Source organism: Oncorhynchus kisutch, linkage group LG11, assembly GCF_002021735.2.
Source record: "Oncorhynchus kisutch isolate 150728-3 linkage group LG11, Okis_V2, whole genome shotgun sequence".
Classification (NCBI taxonomy): Eukaryota; Metazoa; Chordata; class Actinopteri; order Salmoniformes; family Salmonidae; genus Oncorhynchus; species Oncorhynchus kisutch.
Window position 1 is genome coordinate 17,551,913 of NC_034184.2, and position 17,860 is coordinate 17,569,772.

Below are 17,860 nucleotides of genomic sequence, written 5' to 3' on the forward strand. Positions count from 1 at the left end.
TTGCATTTTACCATAGGCTCTAGATACCATGGAAATATCCTAGATAAACAGATCAAGAATAATGTATATTTAAGTCTATTTTATTGAGAGGGTCAGATTTAGGGGAATATCTTCAGATGGGATCATGTGAAGCAGCAGGCAAATAGAAAAACTGTTTCAACTTGTGTATAGGTAATGGGCACTTTTGAAGCCAACAATGCATAAAATGTTTGATTCAATCTTTTAATTTCTAACAACTCTTTATTCTTTGACAGTAGCCTAACATTATTGCCTGAACATTGTAGAACATTTAGGAGAGTTTTATAACTTGTCCCGGCGGAGGGGTTTAGAGTATAAAAATATACCCTTTGGGGGAAATTATGTTCCTGTGTTCTGCTTAAAATGAATCCACCATCCCCGGCAACTCTAAAACGAATTATCGATAATCAATATTAATTAACACCACTAAACTACCAAGTTGGTGTTAAGCACGACCGTCCTTATCCAAACCCCTGACATGTCTCCCCAAACACCACTTTCATTCTATAGTCTATGGAATTTCTCACAAGTTTCAAACAGCAGTGTCAATGTATCAACCGACTATATTAGCGCGTTTTCGTCTCTGTAATATTATTGGCTGGGTAAGGACCAGAAGGCGGAGCATGCCGGTATACTCTATTTAAATTGCTCTGGCGAACTATTTGCGAACCACATTGTCAAGACCAGTCATTTTAGTGACATGAGGGACTGTCGGTTATCGCTGTCATCATAACAAGGCAACTACTTAAAAACAGAAACAAACGGTTTGAAAAGTGTGGATACCAGAGAACATAACTTCTGGAATATAATTTAAACTGTCCGTTGATCCGGTCTACAAATGAGCAACTGGTAGGTTTAAAAACCTCTTTCTAGCAATTCGTATCAAACTTTTGGGGAAGTTGATGATGCTGAATGCATGACATGGTAGAATACTGGAGCCTATTACATAACTATTAGCCAACTCAATAGACTCCGTTTTATTGTATTTGATCTCTAGGCCTATTTGAAAAGCGTGGAACAGTGGCACTTGAATGGATGCGCGGCGCAGGGGAGTAGGGATACCGGCGATTTACACGACAAAGTCATATCCATTGTGGCTGATAGCTTGCAGAGAATATAACTGCTATTCATCATTGTTTATGAATTTAAATCATTTGATCAAACGATTTAAACCCAGCATAATACGTTTAAGTGCGATAAACATGTCATGTTTATGGGTGGGCTGATTCATGCATGTATGATGCAATAGGCTACACTTCTTGCAAATATATGCAATACAAACATTTTACATTTGCCATGCAATCATTGTAAGTCATAGGCCCTATATTATCAATGTAAACATATATGCGTGTAGGCCTACAGTTCTAACTTGTCTGAATTGAATGTTTGAAAGACGCAGTTGGTTCCCATTTTTTTTAGGCCGCACCTGTTCGTATTTGTAGATGGCATTTACCTTATTTTGAGTGCCGCTTGGAGCCTGGCTGTAGATACATATTTTATTGTATGTTAAAATGGTAGTCGTAAATTAAACATTGTAAAATATATATTTTTGTGTGTGGCTGCAGAGGTATAGTAGCACTGTAACAATTGCAAGACCATCCCTTAGGCACTCGTGAACAACTGTGCGCTGGCAGTAGCTCAGGGTTACCGTAAATTCGGTAAATTCTGTTTCTGCAGAAAAACTTTAACCATGACATCAGTTTTCCACCGAGCATAATTACCCCACTGATCAAAAAGGGTCTGTAATAATAGAATAATAGACAGTTATACTTTTCCATTCTGTTACCATGGTCCCATAGAAACAGATAGGAATATCGCTGTTTAGTATCTATTGATCTTCCTAAAAGCAACACAAAATTAAGGATCCTGTCAAACCACAAAATCTAAATAAACAAAGGAAACAAAACAGCCTTATCTATTCAATTTCGACACTAAACTTCCTATTAATCAAGTACTGTCTAAACCAGACAATCATCCTAATTGATATTCATTGAGGAGAGGTTGTAATGCTGACTGACTTTGCATGTCATATTACTGATTACTGCCAACAATGCAAACTTCCCCAAATAATGCCCAAGTTTGATGAATGAGGTGCTCTTAACTCCACTCATCACCAACATGCTATTTGAGATCCAATTTAATAAGATATTTTAGGACTAATTCTAGGAGCTGATACTGCAGATATCACACTTTAAAGATCGAATCCTTAATAGTGAAACGTCCTTTTATGATATTACAACAGCAAAGAGGTTACTGCAAACAGTAAACAATATTCTTTCCCCTCAAACAGTCATTGCAAGTGTTATAGAACAGCAGCATTTTTATTTATTTGTTATTTTACCAGGTAAGTTGACTGAGAACACACTCTCATTTGCAGCAACGACCTAGGGAATAGTTACAGGGGAGAGGAGGGGGATGAATGAGCCAATTGTAAACTGGGGATTATTAGGTGACCATGATGGTTTGAGGGACAGATTGGGAATTTAGCCAGGACACCAGGGTTAACACTCCTACTCTTGCAATAAGTGCCATGGGATCTTTAATGACCTCAGAGAGTCAAGACACCTGTTTAACATCCCATCCGAAAGACAGCACCCTACACAGGGCAGTGTCCCCAATCACTGCCCTGGGGTATTGGGATATTTTTTTAGACCAGAGGAAAGTGTGCCTCCTACTGGCCCTCCAACACCACTTCCAGCAGCATCTGGTCTCCCATCCAGGACCTGACCAGGACCAGCCCTGCTTAGCTTCAGAAGCAATCCAGCAGTGGTATGCAGGGTGGTATGCTGCTGGATAAGAATATGTACTGCCCCCCACCTCTGTTTCGTCAACAAAAACAATAACATCCATGGGGCGGACAGTGGTGCTGTTTCCCCTAGTGCGGACTCCATCTTTAAACTTACTTAGAAACATGAAAATAAATATCTGAAGTCAGTCTACACACTACAGAAACGTTTGTAAATTAACTAAAGAGAGACTGCAGTCTAATCATAGCTAAACATCTCTGATGTGTTTACTTTGAGTAAAAGTAATTCTATTTGGGGATTTAAGTATTGCAAACAAGGGAACACAAAGAAAATATATATTTTCCTGACGCACTCATGTTCCTTTTCATCATTGACTCTCATATCATAAAATCTCCCAAAAGTCTTTACTAAATTCAATACATTTCTTGTAAATGGAAAAACCCCAACCAAACAAAACAAAAGCGTTCACAATGTCCGTTGCAACCATGGCTAGGACATGTATAACAGAGCAGACACAGGCAGGAAGGGCTCTCTTTTAATGAGTGGTGTTACAGTAGTGCCAGAGTTAGAGCCCTCACAGGACAGCCATTTTGCTGCTGAGAGAAGATGAAGTCCCAGAGGACTCTGTGTCAACAAGTTACGTTGATGCCCTCAAATGCACACATGAGCCAGAGAAAGAGGGATACTGTGTACACTTTCATGTTCACATTTCCCCACTAATCGGGAAAGTTTCCACAAACATTTGTGTAGTCAAGTCACACAGCAAATGGAATAACTGTTATTTCTGTACCACTGACACCCCATTTAAAAACGCATCATTACTACCTGAAAACACCAAGCACCACTACACGGTGCCAAAAGCCCTGGTCTGCCCTAGAAAGCCTGTGTAAATTATGATAGCCAGAACAGCCAAACAATAAAAAATGTTGACGGCCATTTTGGCCTGTAAAATTAGTTTATTATGATCAAGTTCAATCCACACAGTTAATTATTAAAACATTTGCTACAAATCAAGATATTTAATTAAATGGTGATCCATTCTGACAACACTTGTTGTCACTCAGGATCACGTGCTGGCACAGACCAATCACAGACTGGCAGGCTACGAGGAGGCTTGTGCCCTTATGCACACTCGTTGCATGTGCACCTCAGGGGTTGTGATGTGCTTTCCCGATGAGAGCGCAGATTCAACGAGCCTGTCAAGTGGAGATGCTTCCGGCTAACCAATGTCTATGGGGCTTCCGTTATTGACACCGACGTCATCTAGCAGCGTGGAGTTGACTCTCAGGCATGATGAAAACGATTACATCGACCATGATCCATTGTTAGTTACGGCCACTTTCTCCATGATCCTTAGCAATTTTTTTTGTTTTTGTTGGTGCCACTCAGCCCCATTCAGCCATATGGCGAACTTCAAATTCAAATACTTCCGGCTTCATGAGCCGTTGGGAGTTTTCAGTTGGAATGCATGGATGAAGTCAGCGCTATCAACATCTACTGGTTTTAATGGGTATGGTTGTGATTAGCAAGGTATGTGAAAATGGACATTAAGTCAGGGCAATGAGTGGGCAATGAGTCAGGAAGAGTGGTGCATGCACCGTGCAACGTGACAAACAGGCTGGTGTGGCCGTCTTCACGGTAGGGTTGTCACAGTAAAAGAATTGCGATACTCAGAGGTATCGTGGCAAGGAAACAAAACATGAAGCGGACAACATTTCCCAAGGAAACTGTTCTAATGATGGAAACGAGCAGCCTTATGTTGCCAACCAGAATCACATGTTTATTTTCCAAGCTATAGCACACAATATGTTACCTACAGTAGGTTTCTTAAAGGACCAAAGAGTTTTATCCATGGAAAATTAGGTTTCGTAGTATCGCGATACTGGTATTGAGACAACCCTACTGTCGTGACAACCCTACTCCACAGAGTGGAAGTGACGGGCCTACTTGACAGGTGACGGGCCTACTGACAACCCTACTTCACAGAGTGGAAGTGACGGGCCTACTTGACAGGTGACGGGCCTACTGACAACCCTACTTCACAGAGTGGAAGTGACGGGCCTGCTTGTTAAGCAATATTAAACCAATCATTCATTTTCTGCTTTAACAAGACTGTTATTTCCTCTTCCATGTTGCAACAAATGTGCTGGTAAATATAACATTTTGAAGGTACATGTGCATCCGACGATGATCAGTCATCAGTTAACAGTAACGGTAGGTCAAGAACTTGAAAAAAGTCCAAAGAATCCCGTCCATGGGATCCCGTAGAAACACCGTAACCCACAATCCAACAAGAAATTATCTTGTCGACACTGAGGCCAACAAAAACAAGTATGCTTTGTGAATGACCATCAGTGGGACCTTACTCCAATTACTCTGTGACCTCTCTCAGTGGAGAGTGGAAAAGCCAGGATCGGGGTTGAATACGGTTGTTATTTTGTCATAACTGAATGAAATATTGTTGGCTTGAGGAGACGTACTTGTTCTTACTCTTGGGTATACAGTATTTGATGGTATTCTCAGGCTGCACACACTACATGGTAATCGAATGGATAACGATATAATAATCCATGACTATTTCATGTACAGAGTTCAGATTGGAAGCTGTTACCGTTAAATAAGGACATTGAGTTCATATTGCTTTTATCATGACTCGTATCATTACTAACAGATTTTTACCTCTGTATCCGTTCTTTGACACCGTCAGTAAGTCTAACACCTTTCTCTATCTCTTTTTCCCTCAGCATACGTCATTGCTGGGGTCCGGTCGCCCGATGAGAGAGCGCTGATCAACTCATCATCCTCAGCCCTGTGGATACCAGAGGCCGTCAAGGACCGAGAGAGAGAGAGGCTTTGTCTCCTCCTCCCTCCGTCCCCCTGTCCGCCTCACTTCACCACCCCATTTCCTGCTTGAGTTGGTCCCCCTTAGCGTTTCAAAACTGTTTCTCCAACGCTTTTTCCAAAAACTCAGACTGTTTTCCAAAGCAGAAGCAGCGCCACAGCCCTCCCACCAGAACGAGGTGATGGGAAGTGTGCGAGCCAACCGCTACAGCATAGTGTCAACCGAGGAGCACGGCATGAAGTTGGCCACTGTGGCAGTGCCCAACGGGTACGGCAAGGGCAAGGTGCACACGAGGCACCAGCCCCAGAGCCGCTTTGTCAAGAAGGACGGTCACTGCAACGTGCAGTTCATCAATGTCTCTGAGAAGGGCCAGCGTTATCTCGCCGACATCTTTACGACCTGTGTGGACATCCGCTGGCGGTGGATGTTCGTCATCTTCTGCCTGGCGTTCCTCCTGTCGTGGCTGTTCTTCGGCTGTGTCTTCTGGCTGGTCGCCATCTTCCATGGGGACCTGGAGAACGACGCCCAGAAGTGTGTCTCCAACGTTAGTAGTTTTACCGCAGCCTTCCTCTTCTCCATCGAGACCCAGACCACCATCGGCTATGGCTACCGCTATGTAACCGACGAGTGTCCTGTGGCGGTCTTCATGGTGGTCTTCCAGAGCATTGTGGGCTGCATCATTGATGCCTTCATCATCGGCGCCGTCATGGCCAAGATGGCCAAGCCCAAGAAGAGGAATGAGACGCTGGTGTTCAGCCACAACGCTACAGTGGCCATGAGGGACAACAAGCTGTGTCTAATGTGGCGCGTGGGGAACCTGAGGAAAAGCCACCTGGTGGAGGCCCACGTTCGGGCACAGCTCCTCAAGTCGCGCACCACTGCAGAGGGGGAGTTCATCCCTCTGGACCAAGTGGACATCGACGTGGGCTTCGACAGTGGAGTTGACCGTATCTTCCTGGTGTCCCCCATCACCATCGTCCACGAGATCAGCGAGGACAGCCCATTCTATGACATGAGCAAGCAACAGCTGGAGACGTCCGAGTTTGAGATCGTGGTGATCCTGGAGGGGATGGTGGAGGCCACGGCCATGACCACCCAGTGCCGCAGCTCCTACCTGGCCAGCGAGATCCTCTGGGGCCACCGCTTTGACCCAGTGCTCTTCGAGGAGAAGAGCTACTACAAGGTGGACTACTCTCGCTTTCATAAGACTTACGAGGTGCCCAGCACTCCGCTGTGCAGTGCCAGAGACCTGGCAGAGAAAAAATACATCCTGTCCAGCTCCAACTCCTTCTGTTACGAGAACGAGGTGGCGCTGACTAACAAAGAGGAGACGGACGAGGGGAACGGGGGTAGCGTGGGCCCAGACGTAACTCACACAGACAATATCTCAGACTCTGCGCGTCACCAGGCCACTGTGCCACTAGAGCCCAGGCCCCTGAGGCGAGAATCTGAAATATAACTGTGCAGAGACTTCAAACCACCTCACAGAGAAGAAGTTTCTGATTCTAGAATCACGTTCTGTTGTTCCAAAAGGCACATTGAGCTGAGCTGGGCCTTGTGTAAAGGACAGATTCATGCCGAAGGTACTGCTGTGGGAACGGGGTAGCCGGGGACTTGTATGTAATAGTTTCTTAAAACAATGTAATTGCATATTACAACAAAAACAGCACTATGAAATGTGCATAGATGAAGGAAAATGTTCTTGAAAAATGGTTCCCACAAGAAAATGAAAAGTATACATCTCTTTAGCATCTATGGATAGACAGGAACATGCATCCATATAATATTGGAAGGGATGTTAGATATAATGACTTGAAATTAGCAGACATGTCTCTGTGTATCTGTCCAGCAAATAATGAACAAGATGGTTTTAAGAACTATAGTTTTGATTTCTATTCACTGCCCTTAAGTTGAAAAGAAAAATGCTGCTATATGCAAATTCTCTACTTTCTCGTTTCAGAGGAACTGGGGAAAAACAAACAAAGATGTCCACCCATAGAGTAAGAGAGACATTTTGAAAGTTCTGCTCTTTCAGAGTGAAAACCAAATATGTTTTTATTTAGCTAATTTGCACTTTTTAATTGATCATGGGCAACCATCTCCAAAGTACTATAAAGTTATTTAATGTTTATCCAAACAATTAAGCTGTAATTCAGCCCTTTTTCTTTATAATGAGATTGGAATTTATCACCAATTTTCCAGTGAATGCACAACTGATTTTGGCTTTGACTAGAGCCTCATGTTGCAGTGAACTGGGCAATCTTTGAAGGCTTTAGTGAATTGCACCAAAGGAAATGTAGCTCAATGTAGCTTTAACCTATTGGAGAAAATACTATGCAGCTGTTGTAAAGTAGCGGAACAAATCCTTTAAAAAAACAACAACTAAATGATCAATTTGATACCTTTTTATATGAACTGCTACTTCAATACAGTACTTATCCAAAGCAGATATTTGAACCTGTATGGACTTTTGTTATTTGAGCTGGTCTCATAACAGACATACAACATAACATACTGTACATGTAAGGGCCGTTCAATGCTGGTCAATTCAATAGAAACATGCCTGTTTTGTGTGAAGGAAATGAGCAGGGTGGTATTAGTATTGAAATTTAGCATAACTGAATTAATGCCTACAAGACAAGGGGGAGTGAAAATGAGCATACAAATGTTCTCAAAAAGTGCTGCTATGTTGTTGCATTTTGTAGGGTTTGATAACAGAAGAAGCCAAAGAGTATTATTATCATCATAATAATTGTTGAGTGTCTCATCTATTTGTTAATTGTAGAAGTAGAGCATTTTTCAAAAGTAAAAAAAAATGTAGAGGAAATATTTATTTTCCAACACTCCTTTTAGATGTGTTCACAGCACTTAATTGGAACTCATTCAGCATAAGACTTAATCAATCTCACTGTGATACAGTCATGATACGCAAAGTTATGATGAGAGGCTTTCAGTAAAGTGTTACTGTCATTTTCATATTCAAAGCCAAAGATCTAAGCCAGACTAGACTAGATCAGCAACATGTTTTAACAGTTTTTCTTAGGTGTTAGCACATGCTCAAAAAATAACTCAAGTTACAATAGTTATTTTTCAGTAAAAAATATGTTTAAGCAAAACAACAAAACATCAGTTTCGTCTTAGTACTTAGGTCGTCCACAATTCGGCCATCACAAAAAGAGAATATCTTCTCCTAAATTCTCTTTAAATAAGGAGAGTATAAAATACAATGCATCTACCCCTCTATCATACCCTATCAATGTCTTTGCTGTTCATGAACATGTACTTATATCCAGAGTATGCCTAAGGATTACCATGCCTTGATATCAAATATTATTTTATTTTTCATTTTAAGTTGTTTATTGTTTTACTTGGGAATCTTGGATTGGAAAACATGGTTTAAACTAAGCCAACAGTACTGTAACCTAGGCATATTAATAAGATATATTGAAAGCCTATAGAGTTTGCATTATGGCAAATCTATCTCCTATTTCTTTGACTGAAGGCCATTCGGCTAAAATGTTCCTTTTCTTGTACATAGACCCCCTCCCTCCCTCCCTGTTGCAGTAATTTTGTATCAGAGTCTTCCAGTTTTACTGCAAAACAATGGAATGTAAAGATTTTATATTATTAATAATGTTATTATTGTTATTGTACATGCTATTATATTGTTACTTTTTTCAATAAAACCTCAATGAATGATCAAATGATGTTGTGTTCATTGCCATGGTAATAATGATTATAATAATTTAAGATATTGACATACAGTAACACAGTAAACCACCAATGATTTAAAGTGACCTAAAAATCTGTTATTGAGGTCACGTAAAAACAAAAGTATTCTCTTCCATCAGGGAAATAATATGTTAAATATCTATCATCAGGCTTCTGGGGTTACTGTAGGATGTTGTGAAACTCCCCCCTTATCTTGTATCTAGTACTAAGGCAACAAACCATTGAATAAACCAGACAAAGTTTGTGATATATTTATGAGAACATCTCAGTGTCCCTCTTTGAGAATATGAACAATCCTCAAGACAGATATGTCTTTGCCAAATGGCACCCTATTCCCTACATAATGCACTACTTTTGAACAAAGCTCTGCTCCATGGTCAAATGTAGTACACTATATAGGGAGTAGGGTACCATTTGGGATGCAATATGGAAAAATACAGAATTGGCCAAGGGCCAGTGGATCAGCTCTGGTAGAGTATGTTTTGAAGGGACCCTGTACATGTGCGTCAGAAGTCTTACCTTCTACAGTAGTGGTTTAGCTTGTGATAATAAGCAGCACCCCTGTCCTACGTCTTGTCGACTTCCTAGAACGCATTAGGGATTATTATTAAACCAATAGGGATTAGCAGCACCCCTTTCTATTTCTCTCACTCTGACACACTCCACCTACAGTATATCCATCTATTTCAGTTTCTCTTGCTTCGACACACTTTCCCCGGCACTTTCCTGCTCTGTACATCGCTCATCTTGTCTTCCAGTCCACTGTAATTGTATTGATCTTTGTGCTGCTCATAATGAGTGTTCCAATTCTTCACAATTAGTCTATTATTCATAGATGAGTGTCAATCTGTGGTTTCCAATCAACTTCAGCTCCTGTAACTCCCAAGACCATGAGAATGGATTGCTGTATTTCAAGTATGACCAGAGTATGGTCAGACTTTGGGCTACTTTTCAATCCTCCACGGAGTGTTTTTATCACTGATTTATCTCTACATCCCATCATTTACATGTATCTCAACTGTGACATTGAGTGAAAATGTGGTTTTATTCTCCAAGATATTTAACAAATGTATATAATTTAAGTTTCTAACATAACATCCATTTCTTTCAATGATCTCTGCACAACAGACAGTCTTATAGTGTCAGGGAAATGTGCAATGATACAAAGCAATATTTCATTAGTGACAGATATTATGGTTAAACTGGGAATCTATAGGAGTGCTCTAAATCACAGGTCTGCTCTGAATACAAAATTAATGAGAGAAAAAAAACATGGTTAATTGCCCTGTCATCATGTCACAAAGACAAAATCCAGTATTGGAAGAGAGCAAAAAGAAACGGATGACAATAACCCTCCACCCCTGCACGTGTGTTCAAGAGAGAAGAGGGATGATGGAGAAAAACAGGAGAAAACTGAGCTCCATGGAAAATTCCTAAGTGTACAGTTTATGAAGATTGACACTAATGTCAACTTCTGGAGTCTTGACTCTGGAGTCAGTGCTGTGTGTGTGTGTGTGTGTGTGTGTGTGTGTGTGTGTGTGTGTGTGTGTGTGTGTGTGTGTGTGTGTGTGTGTGTGTGTGTGTGTGTGTGTGTGTGTGTGTGTGTGTGTGTGTGTGTGTGTGTGTGTGTGTGTGTGTGTGTTTGTGTGTGTGTGTGTGTGTGTGTGTGTGTGTTTGTGTTTGTGTTTGTGTTTGATGTATTCTGGCAGCTAAGTGATCTGATTCACTTCCTACCAAACTGGCAGAGGAGAGAGAAATGGAGTCAGATAATAACTCCAGTTCTGTTCTAAGAATCAACTCATTTGTCAAGAATTACTCAAAAACCCTATGGGCCCTGGTCAAAAGTAGTGCACTATATAGCAAATTGGATGCTATTTGGGATGAAGACACTGCCCAGCAAACATGAAGCTATTGGCCACATGTGGGTATTTGGTGGGTGCCAAAAACACCAAGCCCACACCAAACCCAGCACAGGCTAGCCCACACCAAGCCCAGCACAGGCTAGCCCACACCAAGCCCCGCACAGCCCAGCTACGTCATAATTCTCATTCGAAAATTTGAGGCCGTGGTTTCAGCATATACTCCAATTCATGTTGATAAGTGAAAAATAACCAAATGTAAAAACACCATTCAAGCCAATGAGCGTTCCAAATGATCTTGGAATCTTATTTTTTAGATATGACTTTGTAGCTCTAAGGTCACAAGCAATTTTTGTGTGAACATCTCTTGGAGTGTCGTTCCAGTTGAAGTGTTTTGTTGTGTGATGTCAAAAAACATATAATAATAACAATAATTTAAAACCCAAAGTGGACTTGTGATGTTTGTTTGTTTCTTCAGATCAGAGGGAGCAGGTGCTAAAGTGGACTTGTGATGTTTGTTTGTTTCTTCAGATCAGAGGGAGCAGGTGCTAAAGTGGACTTGTGATGTTTGTTTGTTTCTTCAGATCAGAGGGAGCAGGTGCTAAAGTGGACTTGTGATGTTTGTTTGTTTCTTCAGATCAGAGGGAGTAGGTGCTAAAGTGGACTTGTGATGTTTGTTTGTTTCTTCAGATCAGAGGGAGCAGGTGCTAAAGTGGACTTGTGATGTTTGTTTGTTTCTTCAGATCAGAGGGAGCAGGTGCTAAAGTAGACTTGTGATGTTTGTTTGTTTCTTCAGATCAGAGGGAGCAGGTGCTAAAGTGGACTTGTGATGTTTGTTTGTTTCTTCAGATCAGAGGGAGCAGGTGCTAAAGTGGACTTGTGATGTTTGTTTGTTTCTTCAGATCAGAGGGAGAAGGCGCTCTGTGCGACTCAACTTGGGGAAATACCTGTTTCTTGCTTTGCTCTGTTGAAGGGAGTGATTTTTGTGGTAGCGTGTGTGGAGGAGGAGCAATTTAAGCTGAAATTCCTGGTGTTTGTGATGCCCGCTATTTGGTGCAACGCATATCCGGTGGGGAGCATGGTGAAACCGAGATGACAGTCTGTTATTTTGAGCTTCTATTCAGAGTCTCTATATGAGTTATGCTGTTAGAGCTTTTGTACCGAATACACTGCGGTATTATAGGTGTCATGTTTATGGTCACGTTGCAGCAGTGTGTAGGAGGTAGATTCCAAGATGTGGGAAGTGTGCAGGAGGACATGGGACAGAGGAATGTGTAGTTTCGGTGGGAATTGTTGTGTGTGTCAACTATAGGGGTGCCCATGTTGCTGGAGATCAGAAGTGTCTGGTGCGAGAAAGGCAGGTTGAGGTGGCCAGGGTCAGAGTAGTGCAGAAGATATCTTATGCTGAGGCAGTGAAGAAAGTAGAGGAGGGTGGATCAAAGTTGAGGGACTCTGAGAGGATCCCTGTGAATAGTAGATCTGTGCCAGAACACAGGGATAGGCCAATGAAGGATATATGTTTCAGTAAGGTTAGCTTCTCAGTAAGGTTAGCTTCTTCTTGTTCATAGCAATGGTTATCAACTGTACTGTAGAGATGGAATGTATGTCACAGAAAATAGATTTTGTGGTGGCAGCTGCAGAGACGTACTTAGGTGTACGATATTTGACTTCAGAAGAGTTACAGGGTGTGTGGAGTGGTAGTGTTCCGTCCTCTCAGGCCATTGGCCTGGGGTAGGATCAGATAGGGTTAAAGTAGTGTAATAAGGTGCTGGGTTTTAATATTGGATGCCAAACGCCGTTAAACTCCACCGAAGAGGATAAACACTGCCATTGATGAAGTCTGTAAAAATACTTAGATAAGTGCATGTCAAATAAGATAAAAGTTTAAGTGGTAAAAACATCTATATAGCAACATCTCTCTTTTCTTTCTGATGCAATGTAATGGGCAGCCGACCCAAAAGGTTTGGTTTTATTCAGGCGAAATGAGGGCTGCCCACAATGTGCCACACTGGGCCAATGCCTTGGGGGCCAATGTGGAGCCGTACAAGCAAAGGTGCATCGGCCCAATGTGGGAAGCCTACGTGGGGGCCAATATTTTAGCCCTTATTGGGCCCACATCATGCCAATGTCATGTTGGCTGGGTATGTACCGCCAAGGGAGGAGGGCAATAAAAGTGAGACACGGAGGGGGACATTGGTGAGAAAGTATAGAGTAAGGAGTCAATCCATTTCTGGTTACACCATTTAATAATCCATTTATTCATTGAATTATTCATTTAAAAGTAGTGACTAGGAAAGGCACATTGAGGCTACTTCCTGTTCAAAAGGAAATAATAGTCCAATATTGTTAAGTGCCTTGCAGTGTGGCAGTGTAGCAGGGTAGCGGTTCTGGCTACTGTTGGTGAGCTTCTGTTCTTCTATTGTGCCTTTCAACCCTCCACCCTCCACCCCCGCACCTCCCCTGTTTATGCAAACAATAAAGTTGTATATGAGCAAACAAACATCCCAATAAGAAATGTTGGACTAACTTTCATTATGCAAACCCATAAGAGACAGAGACCAGGTGTTAGCAGCAGTTTATTGTTCGATAATCTTTAATCTAACAAAATTTGACACTTTTTTTGCTCAACCATTTATCAACGTTTTGAATATTTGTGATTTTCCAAAATCTGAATCAAAGGACAACAATTTAGAGCTATAAAACACAAAACAATCCACCTCCCTCCCCAAGCAAAATATGACCAGAAAAACCCTTTCTTGCTATTGAACCTGAATGGGAACTTAGCTTTTCAGACAGATCCAGCTCTCTTCCAGACCTGTGATCCCTCCGGTGTTTGCTGGATTGAACCTGCCAGACAAAACCTGCCTCAGAAGAGCAGCAGGGTTAGCTAGGTTCCCTTTTGCTTTGGGGACGTCAGGGTCAAATCAAAATACTTTTTGGCAGATTTGTTTTTAAAAGACAATGTGATGCCGTTACAACCAGATTACAAAAGGACCAAAAACTGGTTTTAAATGTATAATGATGTAATTTTAACCAGTTTTAACCATGTATCATTGGTATGCCCCAATGGTCAGTTCAGTTAGTGCTCATGTTCTTGGACCAGAGTTCCTGACCTGTTCTGTCTGAACGTGTTGACAGTATGTGACAGTGTCGAAAGGTTGCAGTGATTTATAATACAGTTGAATGACAGATGTTAGAAAATAGGGGTTAGAAAATACCTGCCCAGTTGAAAAATAACTGCACCTCCAAGTATGAGGATACCTCAGGGTCTACCAAAGAGGGAGATGGGGCAAGTAAATACTGTATGTACCTCACAATGATAGACAACAACAAGATGATAGTTGGGCAACTGGCCTCGGAAAACTACACGCAGTGGATAACTTTGTTTATCCCTTGGCATCTAGCATTAAAAATGTTTTATATGTGGACATAAATGTTTGTATATTTGATCTTGATGATCAAATGTGTGAAATACGCCTGCTCATACCAGCGGTCAATAATACACTGTTTTGTGATGCTACCTATCAGAGCCATTCAAACAACTTAGCAAGGTGGTAGAGGACATTTTCAAGAACCGGACAGTCCAGGGGCTTCAAAAGCCTAACTAGCTCTGACTCCTCAATGCCGACTTTGAAGCTTTGCCAGATACAGTTGACTTCTCTTTGGTGTCATGCCAAGCACAGTCACCATCAGAGACAAGCCACTCTGTAACAAGACAGCATGCAACACATTGCTCTTGCGCTAAAAACGTTTTTGTCCTCTTTCAAATTGTAGAGCAGCAGTCAGAAACATGACAAACCACATCACAAAGTCTTGTTCTTTTCGTACTAGCACTTAAGTTGCTAAATGTACTTACTACGACTGTCATATGTGGATATGTGGTTGTCTCATCTAGCTACACTATATATACAGGAGTATGTGGACACACTTTCAAATGAGTGGATTCGGCTATTTCCGCCACACCCATTGCTAACAGGTGTAAAAAAAAAAATTGAGCACACAGCCATGCAATCTCCTTAGACAAACATTGGCAGTATAATGGCCTTACTGAATAGCTCAGTGACTTTCAATGTGGCAGTATCACCTTTCCAACAAGTAAGTTTGTCAAATTCTTGCCCTGCTAGAGCTACCCAGTCAACAGTAAGTTATTGTGAAGTGGAAACATCTAGAAGCAACAATGGCTCAGCCGCGAAGTGGTAGGCCACACAAGCTCACAGAACAGACCACAGAGTGTTGAAGGTCGTAACACGTCCAAACTCCCTCTGGAAGCAAGTCAACACAAAAACTGTTTGTCTGGAGCTTCATGAAATGGGTTTCCATGGCCGAACAGCCGCACAATGCCCACGTTTAGGGAGTCCGCTTTCAGAGTGAAATTGAGCTTGTGTCCCAGAAACCTTTACGCCACCCACATCATTCCATCTTTCAATGGGTCGGTCATTGATTGCCATTGTCGATTGGGAGCAATAAGTTATAGAGCAAGTTATGACATTAATAGCTCCAGAGATATGATCTGTGTAATGCATTCATTTCAAATAGGAATGTGCACACCATGGTTGTACCTGGTGGAAAATAATCCATCATGTCTTGTATTGTACAAAGCTAACTTAACTTCAAAAGTATTGAAATGAATGGCTTGCACCATGAATTATGAATAATATTGCATAATACTTTTCACATAACAGTGTAATGTGTTAGATACTTGTAGCTTTGTACTTCTATAACTGGGCAAAATCAGTGAATACATTTTTAAAATTGTTTTACTGCTATTGTATCACACTGCATAATTCATAATTATCTCTCTTCCCATTGAGTTAGTTATCCTCTATTGGCTGAAATAACTATCTGGTACTGTGGAGCAGACCAGCTGAATACTTTTCTTAATACCCAAAAGACTTGTTTCCATTTCCTGCATCTGCTGTTTGACAGTGGCCCCAGGCAACAGACACACACACACACACACAGAGACATAAGACTCAAACCGCATAGCACTACAGCACATGCCCCTGTGTAAAACCGAAAATCCCAAGTATGTCTTGATGGTAACTCTACCCAGACCTGAATGAGCGAATAAGCCACTACCCTGGTAGCAATCTTGTTCAAGATCTTAGAGGATCTTGTAAGATCTTGGTACTCTTGTCCTACAGTATGTATAAGGTACTATCAGCTGGCAAAAAGTATAAGAGAAGACTAGTTGAAACTAGTCCAGATAACATTTTCTTTGAGTCTGAACAATCAACCCTCCAATCAAATCACATTTTATTTGTCACATGTGTGGTAAACAGCAGGTGTAGACTAACAATGAAATGCTTACTTACGGGTCCCTTTCCAACAATGCAGTGTTAAAGACAAATATGATTTTGTTTTTTAAAGCAATCATTATACATGTAAGGGAAGGTATTGTAAACATGGTATATATTTGGTTCATGTCCTCTCCTCTCTTTTGTCCTGCAAAGGACCTGGATTAAAGGATAAAGATACACTCAACCTGGCACATGCAGGCGGACATACAGGCACAACCTAGACCAGACAGTGGTGAGGGGCCAGATATAGGGGTTAAGGGAGGGTTAGGTACAGGGTCCAGGGTGGCACTGCAGCTGGTCACAGCAACCTGAGCCCGTAGAGGAGTGACAAATGGTCTGTTCACCATTTATATCCCCCCCTCTCTCTCCCTTTCTCTCTCCTTCCTTCTCCCCCCTCTCTCCCCCCTCCCTCTCCCCCTCTTTATCTTTATCAGCCCAACTAACCGGTGCCTGTATGTAGCCTCGCTACTGTTATAGCCTCACTACTGTATATAGCCTCGCTACTGTTATAGCCTCACTACTGTATATAGCCTCGCTACTGTTATAGCCTCACTACTGTATATAGCCTCGCTACTGTTCTTTTTCACTGTCTTTTTACTGTTGTTTTTTATTTCTTTACTTACCTATTGTTCACCTAATACCTTTTTTGCACTGTTGGTTAGAACCTGTATGCAAGCATTTCACTGTAAGGTCTACACCTGTTGTATTTGGCACACGTGACAAATACATTTTGATTTGAGTTATCTCTCTCTCTCTCCTTTCCTTCTCTCTCTCTATCCCTCCTCTCTCTCTCTCTCTCTCTCTCTCTAAATTAAATTCAAGGGCTTTATTGGCATGGGAAACATATGTTAACATTGCCAAAGCAAGTGAAGTAGATAATAAACAAAAGTGAAATAAACAATACAAATGTATAGTAAACATTACACTCAAAGAAGTTCTCTCTCTCTCTCTCACTCTCTCTCTCTCTTACCCTCTACACTCCACACTGATAGATTACAGAGAATAAGGAGCAACTAGTTGGTGCTGCAAAGATTTTCCTCATAGGGCATTCTGCTAAAGTTACTGCACATAGAAAAGACGGTGGTGCTGGGTGATACAATTACTTCTACAGTATGTACTTCAGGGTCAAGCAAGAGAGAAAGCCATCAGGCAAAATCTGAATGGACAACACACTGGATTTTGTTTTAGACCATGCAGCCGCAGGTAATAAACAAGAAAATAAATTGGTAGCAGGGTGATGATCCCTAAATGAGGAAGCTACTGAAAAACTGAGGAACAACTCCAGCTACTGAATGACTGAGGAACAAAACCAGCCCCTGTGTCCACTGAGGAAAAACATCAGCTTCTGAACGACTGAGGAAC

General features: G+C 41.6%; 1 protein-coding gene across 1 annotated transcript; it reads left to right on the forward strand.

Moving 5' to 3' along the window:
* The first annotated feature begins 684 nt into the window (after positions 1 to 684).
* Positions 685 to 9,321, forward strand: LOC109899930 (inward rectifier potassium channel 2-like). The gene is made up of 2 exons (XM_020495577.2): positions 685 to 867; positions 5,510 to 9,321. The coding sequence occupies exon 2, from the start codon at positions 5,789 to 5,791 to the stop codon at positions 7,064 to 7,066; it is 1,278 nt and encodes a 425-aa protein (XP_020351166.1). The 5' UTR covers positions 685 to 867; positions 5,510 to 5,788; the 3' UTR covers positions 7,067 to 9,321.
* Positions 9,322 to 17,860: the final 8,539 nt, after the last annotated feature.

Coding starts and splice junctions, on each gene's coding strand:
- LOC109899930 (XM_020495577.2), top strand. CDS start 5,789: ATGGGAAGTGTGCGAGCCAACCGCTACAGCATAGTGTCAACCGAGGAG.